Here is a 25,445-nt window from a genome sequence, read left to right on the forward strand (position 1 = left end):
GTTGTTTATGATTATCCATCTAATAAAGGATAGAGCTAAGATTTAATTCTGGTATGTCAGATCCTAAAGGAGGTGAGGAAAAAGGGAACTGGCAAAGTAATCAGAAGATTATATATAAAATGACTTGAGTAGGATTTTTATTAAAATTCCAAGCATAAAATTTTAAATAACTCTTTCCCAAAATATTTTACATTTTTAAGAATTCTTCTAACTAGTTACTATAATTTTATCTTGGCAACCTGGCAAGCTTCTAAACACTGCATAATTCTAATCTATTTCCCTGAAGATAATTTTTATAATTATTTATAAAGTTTTTTTGGTAAAAAGAGACTTGTAGCAGTTGTATTTGTACATTTTAAACAACAACTTATTCAATATTTAACCCTACAAATAGTTTTTTTCACTAAAACCTAATAAAGTTTTTTTTCCCAAATTGTATTCTTTGGAAAATTAGTCCTATCAAAAGCTTTACAAATAAAAAGAAATCCCATGATCAATTGTGGGAAATCACATTTTATTTTCTTGAGATTCACAACATATACTAGCATATTTAAGGCTTCTTTATAAAGGTATATAGCATAGAAATCTGTTTATTTTTATATATACCAGTGTTTCCCAAATCTACTTGTCTATATAATTCTTTGTATATGAGACACTCAGTACCATCTTGAGGAGCTAGTGCTCTATGAAGCATATCATAAGAGACCCTGAAGATAATGATATAGTGAAGGCACAAATTATTACTGTTTGGAATACTGTATGGTTTTGGTGAAGTGAAGTTCTCAGAGTACATACTGAGCACTCCAACATATCAAGAGTGCCCCCCAGTATGTGCCAGCCATTTCACTGGGGTAGAGATAGCAGCTCTAGTCATGATGGGATTGGAAAATGGTGCCAGTGCTTTGCAGTAGCTAGTATCAATGAGGCTTATCAGCATCTCTAGTCCCCACTGGGAGACATGTAGCAATAGCAAGCTTGATCTCATTTTGCCTTGGCAGGCAGCTAAGGATGTGATAATCACTGAATGGTAAAATTACTTAATTGTAGATACTGTATAAGTAAAGCATTTTCTTGGGACTCCCAGCAATCAGCGAGTGATATCTGGGGAGCCATGAGAGAGAGCTGTAGAAATATGAATTACTACTGTTTAAGATACTATTTTATCTCTGGGCTTGTACATTTTTATTTGTTTCCTCTGGTTTGGTTCTTTAGTGGAAATATGTTACCTCTTAGTTGTAAAGCTGTAGAATAGCAGAACAGGCAGGTACTTTAAGAAACTATCTGACTCAGCCCCATGACACTTCCTCCATAACATATTCATATTCTTTAAACATGGAGGTGAATATATTAGAAAGAATATACTATTGAGGATCTGATAGTGCAGAATAGAATATAGACTAATATTTGAAGGCAATAGTCCTAAATGGGTATTTTCTCCAAGTGAACCAACCTCAAGGTGAAAAACATAAAATCATAAAACATAATGATGAATCAGGAGGAGGGGGGAGGGATAGATTAAAAGTATGGGATTAACAGATACATACCACTATATATAAAACAGATAAACAACAAGGATTCACTGTATAGCATACAGAACTATGCGCAATATCTCATAATAATCTATAATAGAAAAGAGTCAGAAAAAAATATGTATAATTGAATCACTTTGCTGTACACCTAAAACTAACAGTATTGTAAGCCAATTATACTTCAATTAAAAATATATAATGATCAATCTATTAGACCATACTCCCACTAGCTTGTCCATTGAAGTCATCTTTTATTCAGTCTCCTCCCTCCAGAGCGAGGGAAGGAAAGATGCCACAAATATTGAAATGTCCAGAGTTTCTGATTTGTTTGAATCCTGGATTACTTTCTGGTCTCTCAAATCACAGCTCCTTTGACAAAATCAAAACAAGAACTCTACTAATACTGTCACCACAGAACATCAGTGACAAATCACTGCCTGTCGGGTGTCCATAGTTTGGCAAATGCCACTTTTGTACTGGGCATTGAGTTTTTAATCTATCCTTTTTCCTATATTCTTTGAGGTGAGGAACATTTCTTTCCTTCCTGGAGGAAAAAAACCACTATGAAAGATGAAAAGGTTAGCTCTATCTTCCAAGATTCACTGTATTTCCTAATAACCAAAGTCCTTGCAGGTGGTCTTTCACTTCTGATGTTTCCACCTATTCCCGCTTACTCCCATACCTGTGCCCTCTTTTACAGGTAGACACAACCAGGGGTGAATTCAGTCTCCTTCCTCCACAGAGGCATCTCCTTCATTCTCTCTCCTACTCCTGTGGACCTGTTCTATCTAAAATTACGATCAGCAAATGACTTAAGTCATCTGTTTATGTTGGACAAGTTCTTTACACTCCTTTTAATGCTGCCCAGAATTGTATATACATTTAAATATTTCAACCTTTCTGACTTGTATTCAGCCTTAGGCTTACATAGAAAACAGACCTTTTATTTCTCTGTATTTTTTATATTATATTATTATAACTCAGTTTGTAAGGGCAGATTTTTCTCTGGATTTTATGTTTAAAACTATTTAGAATTATGTTTCTATTTTCCAGAGATTTACCCACATCATGTAATTTACTATCATCATAGATTCAATTCTTATAGATATTCAATAAGTTTACAATGAAAAAGGCCTTGTTTTATCAATGTTCTGCAAAACCTTTGCAACAAAAATACATATTATTTGCATGATCATGATGAGTTTTGTTTTGCATCCTTGAAATTTGACACTAAGAAAGCTTTTTGCAGGTGTCTGTGATAAAATTCCATTTCCCTTCTATTGTGAAAATATTTTTCCTTTAAAATAAATGTTACTTAAATTTCCCCATTATCACTCCAATTTTAAATAACCTTGATGGACTAGATATTAAGTACTTGATCTTTCTCTTTTTTTTTCCTTCTTTACAAAAGAAAGTATGTTTCTGCTCATTTTCAAAGAAAGAGCTTCAAGATGCTTTCCCTGTGGTGACTGTTTTGGATAGAAATATCTCTTGGCAAATACCATGCAATTATGTTATCAGCAAAACAGCTTGTCAGTACCGCAAGTAAACAGACCAATAGCAGAAAATTTGCAAGTTTGGGAAAGATTTACATTTGTAGAGAAATGAGAATTTTATTCCACTCTTCCCTTCAAAACAAACAAGTATGATATTTTTATGGGCCCCAATAGCATACAATACAGTTTTAAAATTCTCTTTTTTGATAATCTCATACTGAGTGATCAGGAGTAAGGAAAACAAGTGTCAGCCTGCATTTGGAGAAATGTTCAGCAAATTTTATTATGCTTAAATAACCTTGAAAAAGAAAACAAAGTGGCACTGAAAAATGTCTAGAATTAAATATTGCTTTGTTTTAAATGTACAATAAATCAGAAATAACTTTGTATAGGTCAGGAAGTCTTGACAAATGAAATGGTTTGACTTCTCTAAATAAGATAAAGCAATTGAGACAATAAAAATTAGATCAACACTCTTCTATCAATGAGCAACATTTTCCCACGTGCTGATGTAGATAGAATCCTTGAGTGATACCCCTGTATTAAAATAAAGGGGTGGTTAGGGAATGTGAAAGGCATTTTAAGAGACGCTGGTCACAGATAGAGACTGAGGCTTATTTGGTGAAAATCCTGCTTATTCAGATGACAGTTTTGGACTCAGTTTGACTTCAATGACTTCTGCTATCAAAAAAAAAAAAAAAAAGAAAGAAAGAAAGAAAGAAAGAAAGAAAGAAAAGAAAGAAAAAAAAAAGAAAAAACTAAGCAAATAAATCTAAACTGAAACCAGAGCAATCAGGCCAGAGTCTCTGTGGGATTATAACTCTCCATTCTTAACCACATCCATCCTGAGAGAGAAGGCTCTATACCACTTGAGTATCCATCTTTGAATCTGGGAAGAATAGGGTGAAGGTCATTAGCAGCAAACCTTTTCTTCCCTTATTGTCCAGAACAGCTAATAAATGGACCATTTTTCTATTTAAAATGTTTTTAGTGTTCAGTGACATCAAACCATATGGGTAGGCAAGACCAGAGTAACATGGTCCAGAAGCCATTTTGCTCATTTAGTTCATTTAGATCAGTCTCATCTTAGTCTTTTTCATGTCTTTACCTATCATGGCATCTTCATAACCACCAATATTAACATGTTACAAAAACTGTAAGCAGATTTCTAAATTTCTAAATGTCACACCATAATAGTGTGGCAAAATAATATATCAAAATATGAATTGAAGCTCCTCAGGCCCTCGATGATTTTGTATTGTCCCTTGATCCTTCCCCAGGCTACTAGAGCACTGGAAAACATTGTCTCAGGAAAGAGAGATACAAATAGAAAAACAGGTTTACCCAAAAAAAGATTTTGATAGTTCAATTTGCTATTCCCAAAGAGAACTTATTACTGAGTAAAATTTTAAGTCCCTAAAATAGATTTACAGCTTCCTGAAATAAATAAAATGCTTAGTATAGAGAAACACAAAATGGAAGAAGTAGATACAGAATCATTGTGGACCTCTGAGAAAGAAGGTATCCAGACCTTAATAAAACACTCCAGACAGCTTTAGGGCACTTGAGAATGTAAAGGATTTGTGTTCCCCTTTCCAATGTAATTTAGAGGAGACAGCAAGACTCTAGGGAAGAAATGACATCATGTTTGTACCAACAGATAAGCTTAAATCAAGTGTAAAGTAAAGGCAGTGGAATAATCCCCATGCCCCACTCTGATTGCAGGATTATCTTAACAGCAAAAACAACAAAATGCACACAAAAAAATCCACAAAGATCTTATAGTCAAGAACATTAGAGCATTTACCTATACGATAAATATAGTTATGCTAATCATGTATTGGTGAAATTTTTAACAATCTTCTATGTTTTCATATCCATATTTTATTGTCTAAGAAAACCAAATGCATACTTTAGTTATTTATAAGTTGAACTATCAAAGAAAAACTCAACAAAAATGATGATTTCTTATTCCATCATTTGTATTTTGCAGTGCTCTATAAAAATGAGTATTGCACACAAAAATAAACTCCAAATGGATTAAAGACCTACATGTAAGGCCAGACACTATAAAACTCCTAGAGGAAAACATAGGCAGAACACTCTTTGACATACATCAAAGCAACATCCTTTTTGACCCACCTCCTAGAATCATGGAAATAAAATCAACAATAAACGAATGGGACCTCATGAAACTTAAAAGCTTTTGCACAGCAAAAGAAACCATAAACAAGACTAAAAGGCAACCCTCAGAATGGGAAAAAATAATTGCCTATGAAACAACGGACAAAGGATTAACCTCCAAAATATACAAGCAGCTCATGCAGCTACATACCAAAAAAGCAAATAACCCAATCCACAAATGGGCAGAAGACCTAAATAGACATTTCTCCAAAGAAGACATACAGATGGCCAACAAACACATGAAAAGATGCTCAACATCACTAATCATCAGAGAAATGCAAGTCAAAGCCACAATGAGGTATCACCTCACACCAATCAGAATGGCCATCATCACAAAGTCTAGAAACAACAAATGTTGGAGAGGGTGTGGAGAAAAGGGAACTCTCCTGCACTGTTGGTGGGACTGTAAGTTGGTACAGCCACTATGGAAAACAATTTGGAGGTTCCTTAAAAAACTACAAATAGAACGACCATATGATCCAGTCATCCCACTCCTGGGCATATACCCAGAGAAAACCATAATCCCCAAAGAAACTTGTACCATAATGTTTATTGCAGCACTCTTTACACTAGCCAGGACATGGAAGCAACCTAAATGCCCATCAACAAATGAATGGATACAGAAGATGTGGCATATATATACAATGGAATATTACTCAGCTATAAAAAGGGATGAGATGGAGCTATATGTAATGAGGTGGATAGAACTACAATCTGTCATACATAGTGAAGTAAGTCAGAAAGAGAAGGACAAATATTGTATGCTAACTCACATATACGGAATCTAAAAATGGTACTGATGAACTCAGTGACAAGAACAAGGAAGCAGATACAGAGAATGGACTGGAGAACTCGAGGTATGGGAGGGGGCGGGGGTGAAGGGGAAACTGAGAAGAAGCGAGAGAGTAGCACAGACATATATATACTACCAACTGTAAAATAGTCAGTGGGAAGTTGTTGTATAACAAAGGGAGTCCAACTCGAGGATGGAAGATGCCTTAGAGGACTGGGGCAGGGAGGGTGGGGGGGACTCGAGGGGGGGGCGTCAAGGAAGGGAGGGAATATGGGGATATGTGTATAAAAACAGTTGATTGAACCTGGTGTACCCCCCCCCAAAAAAAAAAAGTATAGAGGTTACTCAAAAAATTAAAAATAGAACTACCACATTATCCAGCAATCCCACTTCTGGGAATATATCCAAAGGAAGTGAAAATACTAACTAGAAAAGATATCTGCACCCCCATGTTCATAGCAGCATTATTTACAATAGCCAAGATATGGAAACAACCCAAATGTCCATTGATGGATGAATGGATTAGGAAAATGTGGTATCTACAATGGGATTCAGCCATAAAAAAGAAGGAAATCCTGGCATCTGTGACAATTAATGCTTGAACCTTGATGGCATTATGCTAAAAGAAATGTCAGACAGAGAAAGACAAATATTGCATGTTCTCACTTATACATGAAATCTAAAAAATCTAAATTCACAGAAACTGAGATCAGATTGGTAGGCAGAGGATGGCTGAAGGGTGTCAAGGGGTACTAATTTCCAGCTATAGGATGAATAAGTTTTGAGGATGTAAGGTACTTTATGGTTACTATAGTTAACAATACTGTATTGTGTATGTGAAAGTTGCGGAGAATGGATTTTTAAAGTTCTCACAACAAAAAGAAATTGTAACTAAGTAAGGTGATGATGTATTAACTAACGTTGTACTAATCATTTTGCAATATATAAAAATTATGTTTAAACCTTAAAAAAAAAAAAATGAGTATTGCAGGTTGGGAGGGGGGCTCGGGAGGGAGGAGATATGGGGATATGTGTGTACATATGGCTGATTCACTTGGTTGTACAGCAGAAACTAGCACAAGATTGTGAAGCAATTATATTCCAATAAAGATTAAAAAAAAGGAACTTCTCATGAAAAAAAAGAAAGAAAATGGACATGGGCTTTTAGCCATTGTTTACATAAGGGGAAATATAAATAATACATGGTTCTTGGGGCAAAATTTTGATCTTTACATATAATAAAAGAAATACTAATTTAAAAAAAAACAAGCATTGCAGAAAAGTTGCCTATGACCTTCTGTGCCTTATAACCTGTGTACGTTCAGCCCTCTATGGAAAGCTGTTTTCAAGAACTGAAGTGATCCCCAGAACTTTCTAAATTCTTTAGGTAGCCAACAAGAACCAGATGGTATAAAATCCTGAGTAATTTATCACAGGTGAATTCTGCTGAGCAGTTCATCTCAAACACATTACAGACTGTAACTCTAGGCACATGAAAAGAACAAATTAAAAGGAACTCATGGGAACAAACACAACTTGAAATGTAACAGCGGCAAACTTTAAGTGAACATAGGTTCCTGTGGTTTTCTGCATGATCTCCAGGATCAGACAACTTAACAGAGCTGATGAGTCCAATCACTTCATCCCATTCAGTTATGATACACTTCTAGCGATACAAGATGACTGCAAGAAGTACAAACAATTCCACTGTATAGTAAACCAGAAACTACATGCAGAGAGAGCAAAGTAGGCAACCTGAAGTCATCTATATACCTTACCTTTACTATCACTGTGACAGTAGCAATGCCAGGTGGCATTGTTCCATAAATATCAAAGGCCTCCACTAGAAAAGTGATACTTGCTTCCTGGTCTGGAAATGACTCATAGTCCAAACTCCGTAAAAGAGTGAGTTCTCCTGTAAATGGATGTAGTGCAAAAAAGTGCTTCACTTCTGGACTTCTTATCCGATAAGACACATTTGCTCCAAGGTCAACATCTTTGGCCTGTAACCAGTTAAAAAGAAGAATGGTTATATCACTGCCATTGCCAAAATAAAGAAATGCAAGACTGATGGAAGTTATGTGTCAGTCCCTAGGACAGCATGAAATGAATGATGATCAAAAGACATGTTTCAGAGAGAAGCCTTTTTATAAAGTAATTTACTAGAGAGAGGGGGAGGGAGAGAAAGAAAGACAGAGACCGAGTGAGAGACAGAGACCCGTGAGATTTTGTCATTGTTGATCTCGTTATTATATCTATTTTATTTGAAAAATCACTAATTAAAAGAATCATACCAGAGTAGAGAAATAAGTATTGTCATAAATGATTGTTTATTATTTCCTGCTGATTGTATAACCATGAAAAATAATATACTAAATAAAACTAAACACTAGTGTGTGCTTTCCATAAACATAACAGGTTGTTAAAGGACTATATGAAAACCCAGGAAATATATCTTCTCATAAGGATCCTATAATACATTTCTAGAGATCACTTTATTATACCTCCCTTCTTTTAATTAATATTTATTGAGTGTTTACAAGGTGCTATAGAGATGCACAAGATGAAGAAAGACAAAATACCCACCCTCCAGATTACTGTCTCAAAGAAGAAATAAGACAGAAATACCAAAATCAAAGGAAAACATAGATGGACCTAGAGATTGTCACACTGAATGAATAAGTCAAACAGAGAAAGACAAATATCATATGACATCGCTTATATGTGGGATCTAAAAAAATGGTGCAAATGAACTTATTTACAAAACACAAACAGAGTCACAGATGTAGAAAACAATCTTATGGTTACTGGGGGGGGGGGAAGGATGGGGAGGGATAAATTGGGAGATTGGGATTGACATATACACACTACTACATATAAAATACATAACTAATAAGGACCTACTGCATAACACAAGGAACTCTACTCAGTACTCTGTAATGACCTATATTGGAAAAGAATCTAAAAAAGAGTGGATATATGTATATGTATAACTGATTCACTTTGTTGGAGAGCAGAAACTAATACAACATTGTAAAATCAACTACACTCCAATAAAAATTTTTTAAAAAAACTTATTTCCAAAAATAGTTTCCCAAGCACAAAAAAAAAAAAAATCTGAAAAAAACAGGTTTCAATGGAAGTCTTATAGATGACTATTTCATTCAGTGTACAGACTGCCAAAAGCAGCACTGGTAGAAGAAATGGAATGGAAAAAAGGATGGAGTGGGGAAGGTCAGGGTTTGCTAGAATGTTCATGCAGTAAAGCAAACACCTATGTAAACTTGTCTTGGACCCCTCCAAACAATTATCAACATCACAACGGGAAAGATACTGTTAAAACACAGATTGCAGGATGTCATCTTACTGCCTAAAAATTCTTCTTGCTGCCTAGCATGTGGGATCTTAGTTCCCTGACCAGGGATCGAACCTGCTCCCTCTTCATTGGAAGCCCAGTCTTCACCATTGGACCACCATGGAAATCCCTTCCCATTTCATTTTGGATCAACTCCAATCTCCTTAGCATGGTGAGAAGGACACATATATTTTCCAGCCCTATAGCCCCTCACTCTCTCCTCTCCTCCAGGATTTTGAACAGGTTCTTCTGCTGCCTTGAATATTCTTTCTTCACCTTGAATAACTTTTATTTGTCCCTCATTTCACAATTTAGAAATAAACTTTCTCCAGGAAACATTCTCTTTATTCTCAAGATTAGATTAAGAGCTCCTCCTATGATCTCCTAGGCTCCTTTCATTGAGGACGTCTATATTAATTGCCAGTTACTTGTCTGTTTGCTACTCCAGACTGAAAATTCGATGAAGGCAGGAAATTTGTCTTGTTCCTGTTCGAATCCCCAGAATCTAGCAGAGCACTTGGCGTGCAGTAAGCACTGAAAATATGCTTGTCGAATAAATGAATAAGTGAATGAATAGATGAATAGAAGAATAAATGGAGAAATAATGGCCGTCTTCTTGGTCAGCATCTGCGTTTTTTTGATGTATTAATGTTTACTGACTAAGTAAACATATATTGAGTTGAATTATGGAAGAAACACAAGTTCTTGAAAGGCACGTTAACAAAATTTAAGTTATGGATTGCAGACTGAGAAAGGAATATATACTTTTCTTCCAAAATACACTTCATAGACCACCTATGTCAGAATTAAAGGGGTTCTGCTTAAAATGCAGATTTCTAGGCCAATCTAACCTACTGAATCAGAATGTCCAGAGTTTCTGTAATACTTTATTTGAAGACTGAAAAAAGAGGCTTAGATATGAAGACACTAATAAAAAGGAGAGTTAGACTTCTGGAAGGATGCCAGTTGTGTATAGAAAGTGAAAAAAAAATATTACAAAATAGTAGGTACAGCAATATCCTATTTCTGTAAAATATGCGGGAATTCTATACGTAAGTATATCCATATACATGTCTATATATGTATACACCTGCATACATGTATATTTATATATATGTAGATACTTATTTGATATTTGTGTGAGCACAAACATAAATATAACAGAATATACATAAAAATTTAATACTAACTTTGGAGGTACAAGGTGACAGACTACCAAGTTTTCTTAAATAGTCTATTGTATTGTCTATTGTTGCAATACATATTTATCATTACTTTTGTAAGTTAAAAAGAAACCTATTAAGAAGTGTTATTCAATTTCTTGCAAAGGCAACTTTTCTCCCTTTAATTTTTGGTTTATCTCTATAATAGGGTTGTTAGATAAAACACAATATGCAATATTTGAGAGATACTTGTATTAAAATTTACTCATTGTTTATCTGAAATTGAAATTTAACTGGGTGTGCTTTTTTAAAATTTATTTACTAAGTCTGGCAGCCCTACATGAATGTCAAATCTTACACAGAATTCATGAAATAACTGCCTCTTCCCCACCTCTATTTGAAGGAAAGTGGTCCCGGCTGGCAGATTCTCTTCAACAACGACAGTATATGTTGAATTGGTGAACACAGGACTATTATCATCAATATCCAAAACCTTGATGGCCAGTGTCAGAGTTGAATGACGAGGATGTACCGCTCCATCGGTTGCCACAACAACAAGTTCATAGTAGTCCCTGAATTCTCTGTTAAGCTTCACTGCTGTGTAAATGCTCCCATTGGATGTGATACGAAAAAGACTGTTGAAGTTACCCAAACTGTAGTGCACTTGGCCATTTATTCCAGCATCAGGGTCTGTTGCCTAAATAAAATTAAAAACAAAGGAATTCACATAGTACACTTTGTTATGCTTTTCTCACATTACATTTTGTTATGTTGCCCTGCCAGAAGGGGATAGTTAAGGAATTATGGCATATTTTTAACCAAATATTTTTTCCTCTGGGGAGAAACTTAAAAAGATAATGAAAAGATTGTACAAAAGTCTCGAACATGAAAAAAAATATACCATAGTTTAATTGATATTCTTCATTCAATATGAGCATAACATAAATTGTTATCAGTAGCATAATGATATTATGACAGAAAATTCACATTACAAAAATACTGAGTTTTTCCTGTATTTTCATTTCTTTAACAAATTTAGAATTCTAAAATAAACAAAAAACACATTTAATTTTTAATGAAACATAACTGACTGACAACTTAAGATTTTCCAACTTTTTAAATTCATGCACCACATATATATATATATTACTGCATTTAATCCTTGTGATGCTCTTACGAATAAATATCATAGGTCCCATTCCACAAATGAGAAAACTGTGGCTTATGGACCTTAATTATTTTGTTTAGAGTTACACAAGAAATAAATATCTCAGTACCCCAGTTCTTAGTATTATGCTTCACATACAAAACTACTCAATAAATATTTGTGGAATTAATGAATATTAGAATGAATTAATGCAAAGAACTGAGATTTAAAACTAAACATGCTTCAAAACCCAAATAAAAGTGAAAGTATAGTAACTGTAAAGCAACAGCAAATGGCTCGCCTTTAATATTAGAATACAATTTCCAAATGATAACAGAATTATTGATGCTATAAAAAACCTACTGTAACTGAAAATTTTAAGTGATATTCAGCCACTTTGCATCAGATAAAATGAGTAAATTTTGAGTGACTGTTCTGATGGAGTGTTATGAGAATTAATATAATCTAAAACAATTAATTGGAATATAAATTATGACAACTCATTATCAAATACTGTGCATTTTGTCCTAAATGGTTCTATGTTATTGTTCCACAGAGAAAATTGGAATAAATCTTAGAAACCATAAAATGTTACATAATTATGCCCCAAACTGTCACTAAGGAAAGAAAGGAAAACATGACACTTGGCTGCATTATGAGCCAGGGACACAATAATCACTTAACATCCACAAAGCCTGGGATGCAATATGATGTAGTTTGAATAGCATATAAACAGACGTATATCCATCTTTACAAACACTGGGGAAGCACGTGGGGTGGGATTGCTGAACACTTCTGTCTTGTTTGAAATGATAAAGCCCAAGATGTGAAAGTCATGTTCATAACTACACTCATTCTGAATGTCATAATGCCAGAGATTGCAGCAGGATTTGTCCCTTTGATTCATCAAAATACAAATGCCCCCTGGGAGGGTATTACCTCTGGAGTCTTAAGCCTGAGAAAGGATAGAAGAGGAATTGCAGGAATGTCTGAAGAGGACAAAAATACTGTAAAAGAGTTGAAACGTTTCCATAGACATATTTTCTTCTATTTTTACATTTTTCCTAGAATTTCTCTTATAAATTATTGACAAATAAGTCAAGCTGGTCATCTTAGTGGAAAGAAAACAAATGACAATACTGTCACCTCCCCAACAAAAAAACAACCAATCAAACAAAAAAATGTTATTTTATGTCTTCAATCACTGTTTAAGTAAATAGAACAATACAATCAAATAATATAAGTAGGTATTGTTTCATTAAAGCAACACTTGAAAATTTCAGTGACTTTTTCTGTCTGTGGGGATTCTTATGTAGTCAGCAATTTAAATGATTCTTGCTCAAGGTATGTTTTCATTTATCCCCTTATTGGAAGATTTTAAGTGATAGAATGATTCAATTTGATTAATATGGCTATGTATGTATACACGTGGGGGGAGAAGGGGTGTTAGGTATGTATTGTTCTGTGTATGTCCTGCGATTTAACTGATATCTCTACTAGGATCCCTCATGAACATCTATATGTTTTCTACTGCTGCCATAACAAATTACCACAAATTTAGCCACTTACACATCGCGAGTTTATTATTTTATAGCTCTTTTAATCAGAAGTTCAACATGGGTCTCACCTGGCTAAAATCAAGGTTTGGGTAGGGCTGTACTCCTTTCTGGAGGCTGTAGGAAAAGACCCATTTCTTTGCTCATTCTAGTTATTCGGTCAATAACTTGAGTTTGTAGGATTGAGATCCCCACTTCCTTTTTACTTGTCATGTAAGGACTATTCCCAACTTCCAGAGGCCACCCACACACCTTGGCTCTTGGCTCATGGTGCACTTCTTCCATCTTAAAGCCAGCAATGGTGGGTTGAGTTCCTTTCACAATTTTTGAATCTCTCCTTCTTCTATCTCATCTCTCTGATCCACTCTTCTATCATCCTCTTCCACTATTAAGAGCTTAGATGGCTACAATGGGCCCATCTGGATAATCCAGGATAGTCCTACCATCTCAAGGTCCTCAACCTTACCACATCTGCAAAGTTAATTTTGCTCTGTAAGGTGACATATTCACATGTGGGGTGTATTTGGGGGATCATAATTCTGTGAATCAGAAGCTTAACATGTCCAGGGACTTCCCTGGTGGCACACTGGTTAACAATCTGCCTGCCATTGCAGGGGCCTCGGGTACAATCCCTGGTCAGGGAAGATCCCACTTGCCACGGAGCAAGTAAGCCTGTGAGCCACAACTACTGAAGCCCGAGCACTTAGAGCCCATGCTCCGCAACAAGAGAAGCCACCACAATGAGAAGCCTGAGCACTGCAATGAAGAGTAGCCCGTGCTCTCCGCAATCAGAGAAAGCCCGCATGCAGCAATAAAGACCCAACACAGCCAAAAATAAATAAATAAATAAATAAATAAATAAATAAATAAATAAATAAATAAATTTATTAAAATAAAATAAGCTTACCATGTTCCTAATTGAACTCTTAATTATTTCTATGTCCGAATCTTTGTCATTGCCAATTCCCCTATTCCAATAAATGGTTCTTCCATTGATTCGATAGAATACATAAGAATAAAGATGTTCCTGAGATCTCCTTCTTCTATCATCTCAATTTTTTATCTACTCAATAATTTCAGAAAAGCTTACTTAATACTGTGTGTGAGCCTCAGCTCCAAGCTGTGAGATGCATTTGTGTATTAGGTGACAAGGTCCAAGATATCATGGCATTTACAGAAAAATCCCTATTTTATTTACAATATATTGTTTCCAATGTATGCAATATCTCAATCCTAATCATCTTGGTCCAAGCCACCATCAACTGTTGCTTAGATTACTATATTAATTCTTTATTTTCTTTTTAGGTATTTCCTTTCAGAGAGATCTTTCATAAAAGATAAATGACATCATTCCTCTTAATATCCTTCAATGATTTACACTGCCTTCAGCACCATTCAAACAGTTTACATAGCCAAGAGGACTTCTACTAAGTGCTACTTTCACTGTGTTCTGGAATAATACAAATCTCTCCAACCTCCAAATTTCTCCAAAGCCTCTGCCTACAGGGCTTCTGCTATTATTTGTCAGGCTAATTAATACCCACTCATCTTTCAAATGTTCATTTAAACATCACTTCCTCAAAGCAGTCTTCTCTGACTCCTGAAATGTAAACAAGACCCACCTGTCATACATGCCAATAGCTCCATATACCTGTAATTTATATCACTTTTACTAGTTTTAAATTATAGATTTATTAATATGATTATTTGTTTAACACTTGTCTCCCTTTTTACAATGTAAGCCATAAGATCACAGTATGGGTTTTGGGGGGTGTTTGTTTGTTCTTTCAATGAATACTCAGTGCCTAGTATAAAGTCTGGCATATGCCAGGCATGTATTAAATATGTAAATACATAAATGTATTGCATTTATTAATATATATAAATGAAGATACTAGTATTGCTATGTGTTAGCTACATAATTCTTAAAATATATTTTACGCATTGTGTATTTATTGTTTGGTTTTATTTTGGTTTATCTCTCTTCATTATCAGCTTCTGTGCTTTTAATTAATTTCAAAACAAACACTGTGGAATTATCAGTATTTCATCTGGAACTCTGATCATCTTGGTGGAACTATTGAATCCAGGTCTATATTGAAAAATATCATTTTCAAAAAAGTACAAAGTAGTATTTGGTTATGACCTAAACAAGAAGATGATGATAAGTAAATATCTTTGTATTTTTAGTATTTTGTAGAATGACAAAGAGGGACTATGTAGGTTAAGATGGAGAATGACCTTGATATATGAAAAGAGACTGCTACATTACAGAAGTGCTGATCAGTTTCAGTGTTTCCACTATATATATTTTTTGATATCATTAACTTTGGTATGTCACTTGTACCCTCTAGGTCTCAGATATCCCAACTATAAAGTAAAAGATGTGAAGTGGAATAGCAGTTTTGAATCTCTTTTCCTACCATTATATATATTCCTACCAATATATATAATTCACAAATGTGGCACAGATCATCAACTATAATATGAACAAGATAGACGATAGCTATTGCATAATTCTCTGCAATCTAGTTGCAAGGCCATTTTTCTGTTCCACTGAATAAAATATATAAAAATTTAAGTGAATCAGCCTTGTTATAGATGATATAAGCCAACAGCTAGTATTAGAACAATGCCAAGGTAGTACCTACACTGGTAACAAATGAGTTGGAGAGGACCTCACATCTGATCATAACAACCCACGTTTGCAAACTGCTGGGTTAGAAGATTGTTAAAGGAAACGTGCTCTAACAAGAGACAGGTATAAAAACAAACTTAATTTCAGAATGAGCCACCCACAGTACTTGCTTCACGTTGGTATTTCCCAAACTGCTGCATTAATCATGTTTTCCCTTGTGAACTTCTCAATGCACAATATCTCAGAGTAGTGCTACATTAAAAGATTCTCTTTCATTGAGGATTGTTGAATGGGAACGTCCTCTCTCCAGGCTTCAACTTGCCAAGAAGAAGGAAACTTTAGCAAGAAAATTGCCCTTTCTCTGCTCTCTCCTTCACTCATGAGTGGTGAATTTGATAGAAAGAATTGGGTAAACACACTGCCTCCTTTAACATCTAATGTTTATACAGACGTCCTTTGATTTGCTTGTTTTGCTTATATGAGCTCTTTCCCTATGAATAAGATCTATGGTTTCTGTTCTGCCTGAGGCTCTGTAGGTAAGTTTAATTGCGGGATAGCACTTACCAACCCATTTGGGTCTCATTACTAAACCTCTTTCCTTCCAATATCAGTTTCATCTATTTGCCAGAACTTCACGTCTCTCTCTGAATTGGTTTGAACCTGGGCAAAGTATAGGATGTTAGTTATTGATATTTCCAAACCCTAGGCATGTCTATACCACAGTTTCCAAACAAATTTAGTCACAGACTCTTTTGCATTGTTGTTTGTTTAACAAGCTATTTACTAATATCTTGAAGGACATACAGTTTGTTAAATACTGTTGTAATTCACTGAGCAACAATGGGAATAAGGCCTCCTTCTAATAATCTGTCCATGATATTTTCACACAATATTTCCACTTTATAGTTTTTGTTCCCCATGACCCATCACTTGAAGATGACTATCTTAAGTTCATAGAACCAATGGTGCCTACTCTCAACCATGTCATGGTCCTTAACAGAGTCTACAGTAAAATAATAAATGGCACAGAAAAGATAATCAGAAAAATACATGCTTTCAAGAGGTCTAATGAGAGAGTTTTTTTTTTTAACGGTTTAAATTGATAGAAAAGGCCATGAAGGGAGAAGTAAACATTGGATTTTAGTCATGGGTTTTGATAAACTAACTCTAGGTGTTACATTTCATGGAATGTTAGTTGATGTCTCTTATGATGCCAGTATGTTTTCTACAGGAAAAAGTGAGGGGAGATGGAGAGAGAAGGGGAGGTCTCTGTTTAAACAAATAAATCACTTTGAGAAATTGAGATTTAAGAAAATTTAAAAACTTTCATTTCTTCAGAAAATTTAAAGTGTCATTAATATTTTAATGAGCAAGGCAAAGTTCTCAGGGGGAGTAATGTATGCACCAGAGTTAAAAATCCTGAGTAACAGAAATCCTTTCAACATGTTGACTGAACTATAGAAAGAAGTCAAAACTCTTACACATGAATTAATTCCAAACTACATTTTTAGTGTTCTCTTAATTTCCTACATTTCCTTAGGACCCGGCCAACACTTTTTGACATTTTCTTCAAGCTTTGCCATAATGATTCCTTATTCACCTCTGAAATTCTAATCCTTCATCCAATCTTCAAATCTCAACCCCAACTCAATCTCTTCTAGGAAAATTTCTAGCATTCAGAGATGGATCATTTTATAAATCAGAATTTTAAGCTTGACAAATGCATCCTCACATTACCTTTTTTGCCACCATGTGGCATTCAGGATCGTCCCCGACCAGGGATCAAACTGTGCCCCTCGTACTGGAAGTGCACTTTAGAGTCTTAATCACTGGACCACAGGGAAGCCAGCATTACTTTTTATTTACACATTTTCTGCACAACTATATGTCCTTTGAAAATAGAAGCATATCTCATAACTCTTCATTTATTGAATTTTTCAAATATAGAGCAATCTTTATCTTACAGTGGGGTAATTTGTTGAGAGAAAATATCCAAACACATATTCAACAGAGGCACTAAAAATAAATATTAGATGGGGCATTTTTATCAACAGGGTTTCATAATTTTGTTTGTCAGCTTATTATAAAATGCAAATAATATATTCATAATCAAGTACATACACACACACATACATTTTGACCCAATTTACTACAACTTAATTCACTGAATGCCTAGCTTTCATGAAAGGAAGTATATTTAATGCTCACGGAATAAAACACTAACATTCTATAAGAAATGCTCTAAAAATTTTAAGGTAACTCAGACATACATCTAATAGAGACAAAGGAACTAGAATGTTTGTAAAATGCAGGATTATTTGCTTCCTTTTCTGTCTCTTAATTAATTGAAGAACATAAATAAGGTCATGTAAGTTAAGTAATATGGGCTGGCTAAGCAAGGTAGTTTCATTTACTTACTATTATAGATGAGTATGTAGATGCTAGAAAAGATAACCAAACATAAAATCCCTTATTATCAGCAATACCGTCAAGAAGTTTGCATTGATGTTTAATATCTAACCAAGGAGCTCAGTGTGTGATGCTGTAATGAAACCATTTATCTTCCTAGAAATCAATTAAAAGTTAATTAAAATTGTTAATAAGAAAAATCACACATCTCTTCTCCCCTTGTACTACATCAAAGCAATAAACAGTAATAGATGCAGCTTTATAATTATCTGTCCATGGTTAACACATTTTGTAATATACACCTTACTATAAGGCCTGATTTGTGGCTACTTATTTGTGAACACATATTGCTGGGAAATTGGCTAATAGTCTTTAGTCAAATAAAGACCTCACTGGACAAAATTTTGAATATTTGCTAGAAAAACTTTTGGAAAATCTTAATCAATGAAGTCAAAGTTAGGATACCTTACAGACAACCAAATAATTACTTAATAAAGACAATAGATCGTGTACAAGTATATTCATTATTTTTTAGAGCGGTCTACTATACATGCTTTACCATCAATAAGACTGGAAGACCATTACATACCTACACTGGGAGCTACAAATTCTATAGAGATTTAAAAGCATGCTTTTATGGGTGGGATATACCAGGATAAAACCTCAAAGGAGAGTCTGATGTCTGTACCCCTTCCATTAAGAAGTCTCTGGGTAAATTACACATGTTTTCAATGATTAATTCTAATCTAAAATATGTTTTATATGCATACTCATTCAGATTATTTAGATATAATTTCTGTTTATTTTCACAAAAATCAGGTCTATACAAAGCTTTGAGGACAAACAGAAAACATAGCTATTAGAAAGGTGTGAACTACCTTGTAGCACCTAGTTAGCCCACTGTGAAGCTGACAAGGAGCTTAACTCTAGTTTTTGCTTGTCCTCCACAGCAATTTTTGAGGCTGTGCACTCCTTTCTCACCTTGAAGTGGGGACCATAAAAGTTGTTGAGCAAGGAGGTCAGAAGGAGAAGTTGGGCAGTGCATCCTTAATGACATTACTAATGGAAGCACATTTTTAAAATTATGTGCCAACTTCAAAAAGGCATAAAATAGTTGTTATCTTTATTTCTTTAAAGAAGCTGAGCTATTTCAAGGGCTGTGATTATCAGTATAAAAGGGGAGAAAATTTAGTGACTCATGATGCTGGTAAATGTTTGCTCTCTCCACACCTATTCATTATTGAACAATGGCCAATAGACTTACTGGCTAGAAGGTAACAAGTGTACTTGAGCTCAGATCACTAAAAACATAATGAGAGTAAATAGATTTTTATCAAATATTGGAACTCTCAAATACTTAATCCCTAGGAATCTAGAAAACCCATATATAAATTAGAGATTCCTTAAGGGCTTAAGCTCCAGGTTAAAAGCCCAGCTCTTTCCCATACTAACTCTATGGCCTTGGGTCATTCAGTCACTCTGAGTTTCCATCCTTCATTTATAAGGCTATAATGATATTAAGTATTTATCTCACTATCTACTATGAAGATTGAACACACTTAGCAGCCTGCTTAGATATTAGGTAATCAATTAAAAATTAGGTATGTTTATTGTTATTGAGGTTTTCAACATCTACTTAAAAACTATAAAAAAGCTCAATTCTGTCCTAAAGTTTTTTAATTTTTTTTTTTTTGTAGAACAAAAGAGACAAATTTTATTTGGTTTATTTATACACTTCATTTTCCTGAGTCTATTAGATTCCATTAACTTTGTTGTTGTCAATATGTTCTGAGAATTTGGGTGTCTGTATTAAGTAAAGAATTCATATGTGAAAGAGCATAAAACTTGTTCATATTGTGTTTTTAGTGCAACAAAAAAAAATATAAGGAAAACTTGCATGACGAGATGATATATAACAAAAAGGAAAGAGCACTTTAGTTATTACAAGAAACAATAATGAAGATTTAAGGCCTTTGAGGCATAAATTCAGATGGCATTAGACACATGATACAGAAATTTCCATGAAAAAGTACATCTGATGATTTTATGGATATTATCACATTGAGAAATGTTTGCTATGTCTGGCCTGAGAAAAATGCTGAATTTTTGAAAGTAGAGGGAAAGGTAACTTCCAGCTGCATTTTAAAATAATTTCATCATGGATTGGGAAACAAATGTGTGTCAACAGGTGAGTGGTCATGACCTGATCATAAATTGTGAGGCTCTTAAAATCATTATAGTGAGAGCTGAAAGGGATATAAGAGTTATTTCACACTAAACATTTCCTTACTTGTCATAACTACTGCAGGCCATCCTTCCAAAATCTGAAAAGATAAATTCTACCCAGAGAACTCAGTAAACAGTATTTTCCCACATAAAAGGTTTGACAGCTGCCCATATTTTTCTCCAAAGCTATGTCTTTTTTTAGTGTTCTTAAATTCTTTCTACTCTACCATGGAGCAAATCTCTATTAAACTGTCTTTAAGGGCTTGGATGTTTCTCTAGGATGCTTTCCCTGGTTTCCCCAAATCAAGACAGCTGTCCTTCCACTGAGACTTCCTGTCATTTTGTTTTTATTTAGCTCTATAACAAAATGTAGTTGCCTGCTTACCTGCTTGTCTCCTAGACTACACTTCCTGCATACTGAGGACAAGAAAAATGCATTGCTCATAGCTGAATTTCTAATGCCTTTTCTTCATTAATGTTCAATGAATATTTGCTGAATGAATGTTGCATTAAGGACTGCCTTTTATGAAGCAGTAGAGGTGCTGTAATGAACGTTTGCTTGAATTGACGAAGAGCCAAAGCAATTACTTCTAGTTACACAATAAATTACATTTTATTCTAACACTTAAGGCGCTACATAATCTTTTTCTAACTTATTCTTATGCATTTACCTCTCATAACTAACTCTATGACATAAATTCTATGTTTTAGTCAAAAGAGTTTATTTATTATATCAGTCAGCTTTCAAACAACTCCAAAATCGCAGTGGTTTACAATCACTGATGTTTATTTCTCTCCCGTGCAATATCCATCATGGATTACCTGCAGCTCTACCCTGCACTGTCTTTAGTTCAGAAAGGAGTCTGAAAGAGCAGGGTCTATTGGAAGACGCCACTCATGTGACCAAGGGAAAAAAAGGGGTGAGATAACCAAGCCAGAGCTCTTAATGCTTCTGCTTGGAAGTGGAACATATCACCTACAAATCTTACATCACCATGGCTGATGTCATAAGGTGGGAAAGTAGCATCCTCTCACAGTGTGAGACAGCAAAAAATTGGAAATGGTAATACAGTTTACCACCCTAGTTGTCCTTCAAGTGCACCATGATCTTTCTTACCTTCCCTGCTAGCCTTCTGTTTTTAAATTCTATCTAATTCTTCAAAACTTACCTCCAGTTGCATTCATCTTCTTTTTGGGAAACCTCTTCATTCCATCCAGCCTTCTGATCCCTCTTGTACTTGGTACAAACCACTTTCTATATTTTTACGTTGTGCAGTTAAATATTAGCCCTAAACATCATAGCTCATCCATACATTATATAATGGGAGGCACCATTAGGGAAAAAAATCTGTGAAATGTTTGGCAACAGAAGGTACAATGTGTGAGAAGTGGGAAGCTGGTGTAAAGATGGAAATAAGGAAGGGAAGTAAAAGCTATAGAAACAAGCAAATGGAAATAAAGTACTTTTGTTGATTCGAGTTATATTTAATGAAATAAAGTAAGTGTCAAATTAAGCAAGCCAGTTTAAGCAGTTACAACATAGCCTACAGTTCTCTTGATGACAAAATATACATTAACTCCAAGCGATTGAAAAAGTAAGCATTAGGAAGAAGCCATGTAGCCCTGTACTAAAATTTTTTATGTACTCATTCATCATGTAATGGTAAACACTCAGAGATTAGGGCTTTGATATTTTAGGAGAAGAGTTATCAGGTTCATGTTCGCACAACAAACAAACAAAAAGTTTCATGATCATTAATGTCTTTATATAGTTTTATAGTGAGGTTGTCTTTTCCCTTTCTCTAATATTCCCTATAGTATTCAATACTAGAAGGGCATAGGACAACCTGGAATGTCTCATTCCATGATTTTCATTTTTTCTCCTATCGCTTTGCATTTGATATATTTGCACTGTGGGTTTGGTGTATATAGTATCATTTTGCTGATGATGCAAGGTCATTATTAAAATTATATTTTGTTTTTACTCACTTCTTCCTACTTTACTTCTCCAACATCTTCAGTCCCATCTCTTTTTTATGCACAAGGCCCTAAATCTAAGTGCATTTTGCCAAACTAATGATGCTGTCTCATGCCTGCTTTATTCTAGCTTGAAGTCCTTCCCCTATTTCACAAACTGATTATTCTTCAGCCCACATGTCACTTCTCTCAGAAACACCTGAGTAAGTTAAAAGCCTCATCTCTATGTTCCTTAAGCTCATGGTACATTGCTTTACCAAAAGCCTTATTACTTTTTTTTATCACCCCCACAAAATTAAGACTATTTTAAGAGTAGGCTGGCTTGTTCATATCTGAACCATGCCTGTTCTTCGCATTGACAGACAGCAGATAAATGTTTTCTGCAAACATTTCATCTGAAGCTATTTCCATGATGCAGATACATATTCTTCCTACCTCAAACACCCACAATCATATGAAGAAAATAAAATGTCATCTAATATGTATAGTCTTTTTAAAAAAGCTGATAATTTTTCCTTTTATTAGGTTAGATGTAACGTATTTTGTCTTAGATGAGAATTAAGTGAGCACTCATATCAATAATTGTTTATTCCTGAATTTTGTCCTTATGCTATTGCTTTACTGCTTTCTTTTACTTCATTTTAGGTCAGCTAGAATCCTATAAGAAGAACTATTCCTAGTTCGGTTTGAAAATAAGTGTTGTAAGTATATCTGCAATTTTTTTGTGGAATTAAATACAGTAGTTTTAATTTTCAATAGTCTATTCCAGTGTTGTTCAAACTTATTTAATTATAATCTCCTTAAAGAGGTTTTTATGATATTTTTTCTAATTGCAACTCTATGAAATTTTATTATCACAGATTTGTTGTATATCTCTTTATGTATATGTTCATCTGTGTTTATATACACATAAAGAGTATATTTTTTTGCCTCTCAAAAACTGACTATTTCCATTTTGGGGGTAATATGTCCCTGTTAAGAATGAATGGCCTATAGGGAAATGTAAGTCAAAGCCACAATGAGATATCACCTCACACCACTCAGAATGGCCATCATTAAAAAATCTGGAGACAGTAAATGTTGGAGAGGGTGTGGAGAAAAGGGAACTTTCCTGCACTGTTGGTGGGAATGTAAGTTAGTACAATCACTATGGAAAACAGTTTGGAGGCTCCTTAAAGAACTAAAAATAGAACTACCATATGATCCAGTAATCCCACTGCTGGGCATATACCCAGAGAAAACCATAATCCAAAAAGAAACATGTACCATAATGTTCACTGCAGCACTATTTACAATGGCCAGGACATGGAAGCAACCTAAATTTCCATCAACAGATGAATGGATAAAGAAGATGTGGCACATATATACAATGGAATATTACTCAGCCATGAAAAGGAATGAAATGGAGCTATATGTAATGAGGTGGATAGACCTAGAGTCTGTGAAGTAAGTTAGATAAACAAATACTGTAAGCTAACTCATATATACGGAATCTAAAAAAAAAAAGGTACTGATGAACCCAGTGACAGGGCAAGAGTAAGGATGCAGATGCAGAGAATGGACTGGAGGACACGGGGTTAGGGGGTGGTAAAGGGGAAACTGGGATGAAGTAAGAAAGTAGCATAGACATATATACACTACCAAGTGTAAAATAGATAGCTAGTGGGAAGCTGCTGTATAACAAAGGGAGATCAACTCGATGACGGGTGATGCCTTAGAAGGCCAGGACAGGGAGGGTGGGAGGGAGTCGCAGGAGGGAGGAGATATGGGGATATGTGTATAAATACAGCTGATTCAGTTTGTTGTGCCTCAAAAGCTGGTACAAGACTGTAAAGCAATTATATGCCAATAAAGAGCTAAAAAAATAAATAAATAAAAAAAGAATGAATGGCCTAGTCAAAAGAAAGCCTTCTATAGCTTCCTAATAAACTATAAATAAGCATTTTAATGTAAGTATTTTTCCTTCAATACTTGTTACAATGGCATCACTTTCTAAAATATGTTCCCAAATTATTATGTAGGGTAACTCTTTCAGGGCATCTCTGGAATTGCAGTCAATAGTCATCAGTTTTTAAGTATGAAGTAAGAAAAAAGCTACCATCACCATAGATTGCATTTTATATAATAATCGGCTTGGCTCAGGAATTTTTTATATTTGTGCTTACCTTGTCTGTCAAATTCTGACACCAAGTATTGATTTCTTTTTCTTTTTTCTTTTGTATTTTAAACAGTTTCCTCTATGTTTATTAAAGACGTAATATTTGCTTATCAGATGTCTTTATGATCCTCTCTGCTAATCCAAGCTTTTGTTTTTGTTTTAGCTTGAAACAACAGAAATTTACTCTCTTAAAGTTCTAGATACCAGAAGTCCAAAGTCAAGTTTTAATTTTATTTTCATCCAGTATTCTTTTGTATTAAATATAAACATTCCCATACATTTTTCTAAGGAGCTGAGAATAACCTATGCCCTAAGTATTGTCCTTCTATCTATCACAGAAATTTTGCTGTTATAGCTCTCACAAATGATTTGCTTGTATCCATGGCACAAGAAAATCATAACTGGAAAGTGGAAAAAATGTGACAGCCAGTTTGGATTCTCTGTGAAATTCTCCATTATTGCATTTTCTGGAGAATATTCAAATATTAGATTATCAGATGCATACCTAAGACAAAAGAAATAAAAAGGCCTTTGGCCAATATGATATCCATTTAATGAGAGAATAATATTTCCTAATGCCTAAATACTATGAATAATGCTTTTAGCTTGATATGAGCACACATTGTTTCCCAAATGACAACCATAAAATTAAAAGGACTTTCTCCATTGTATACATATTGTCACAATCTTATCATAGTCACCTACCCTGATAAAGTCACTGGGGTAGAACAAGGTACAGATTCTGAAATCTCAGTTTTACTTATCATCCATCATTCCTTGAGGTAAGCTTAAAATTTAGCAGTTTTTGGTTATG

General features: G+C 34.6%; 1 protein-coding gene across 17 annotated transcripts in view; it reads right to left on the reverse strand.

The window, feature by feature from the left end:
* PCDH15 (protocadherin related 15) overlaps window positions 1-25,445 on the reverse strand; it is a 764,244-nt gene that overhangs the window by 162,778 nt on the left and 576,021 nt on the right. For all 17 annotated transcript variants that reach the window (XM_057735541.1, XM_057735540.1, XM_057735538.1 and 14 more), the window contains 2 exons: window positions 10,912-11,217; window positions 7,781-8,005 (listed from right to left, as the gene is read on the reverse strand). In XM_057735541.1, coding sequence (XP_057591524.1) covers window positions 7,781-8,005; window positions 10,912-11,217 — 531 coding nt within the window. The remainder of the gene's footprint in view (window positions 1-7,780; window positions 8,006-10,911; window positions 11,218-25,445) is intronic.

The sequence above is a fragment of the Hippopotamus amphibius genome, chromosome 5, assembly GCF_030028045.1.
Source record: "Hippopotamus amphibius kiboko isolate mHipAmp2 chromosome 5, mHipAmp2.hap2, whole genome shotgun sequence".
NCBI lineage: Eukaryota > Metazoa > Chordata > Mammalia > Artiodactyla > Hippopotamidae > Hippopotamus > Hippopotamus amphibius.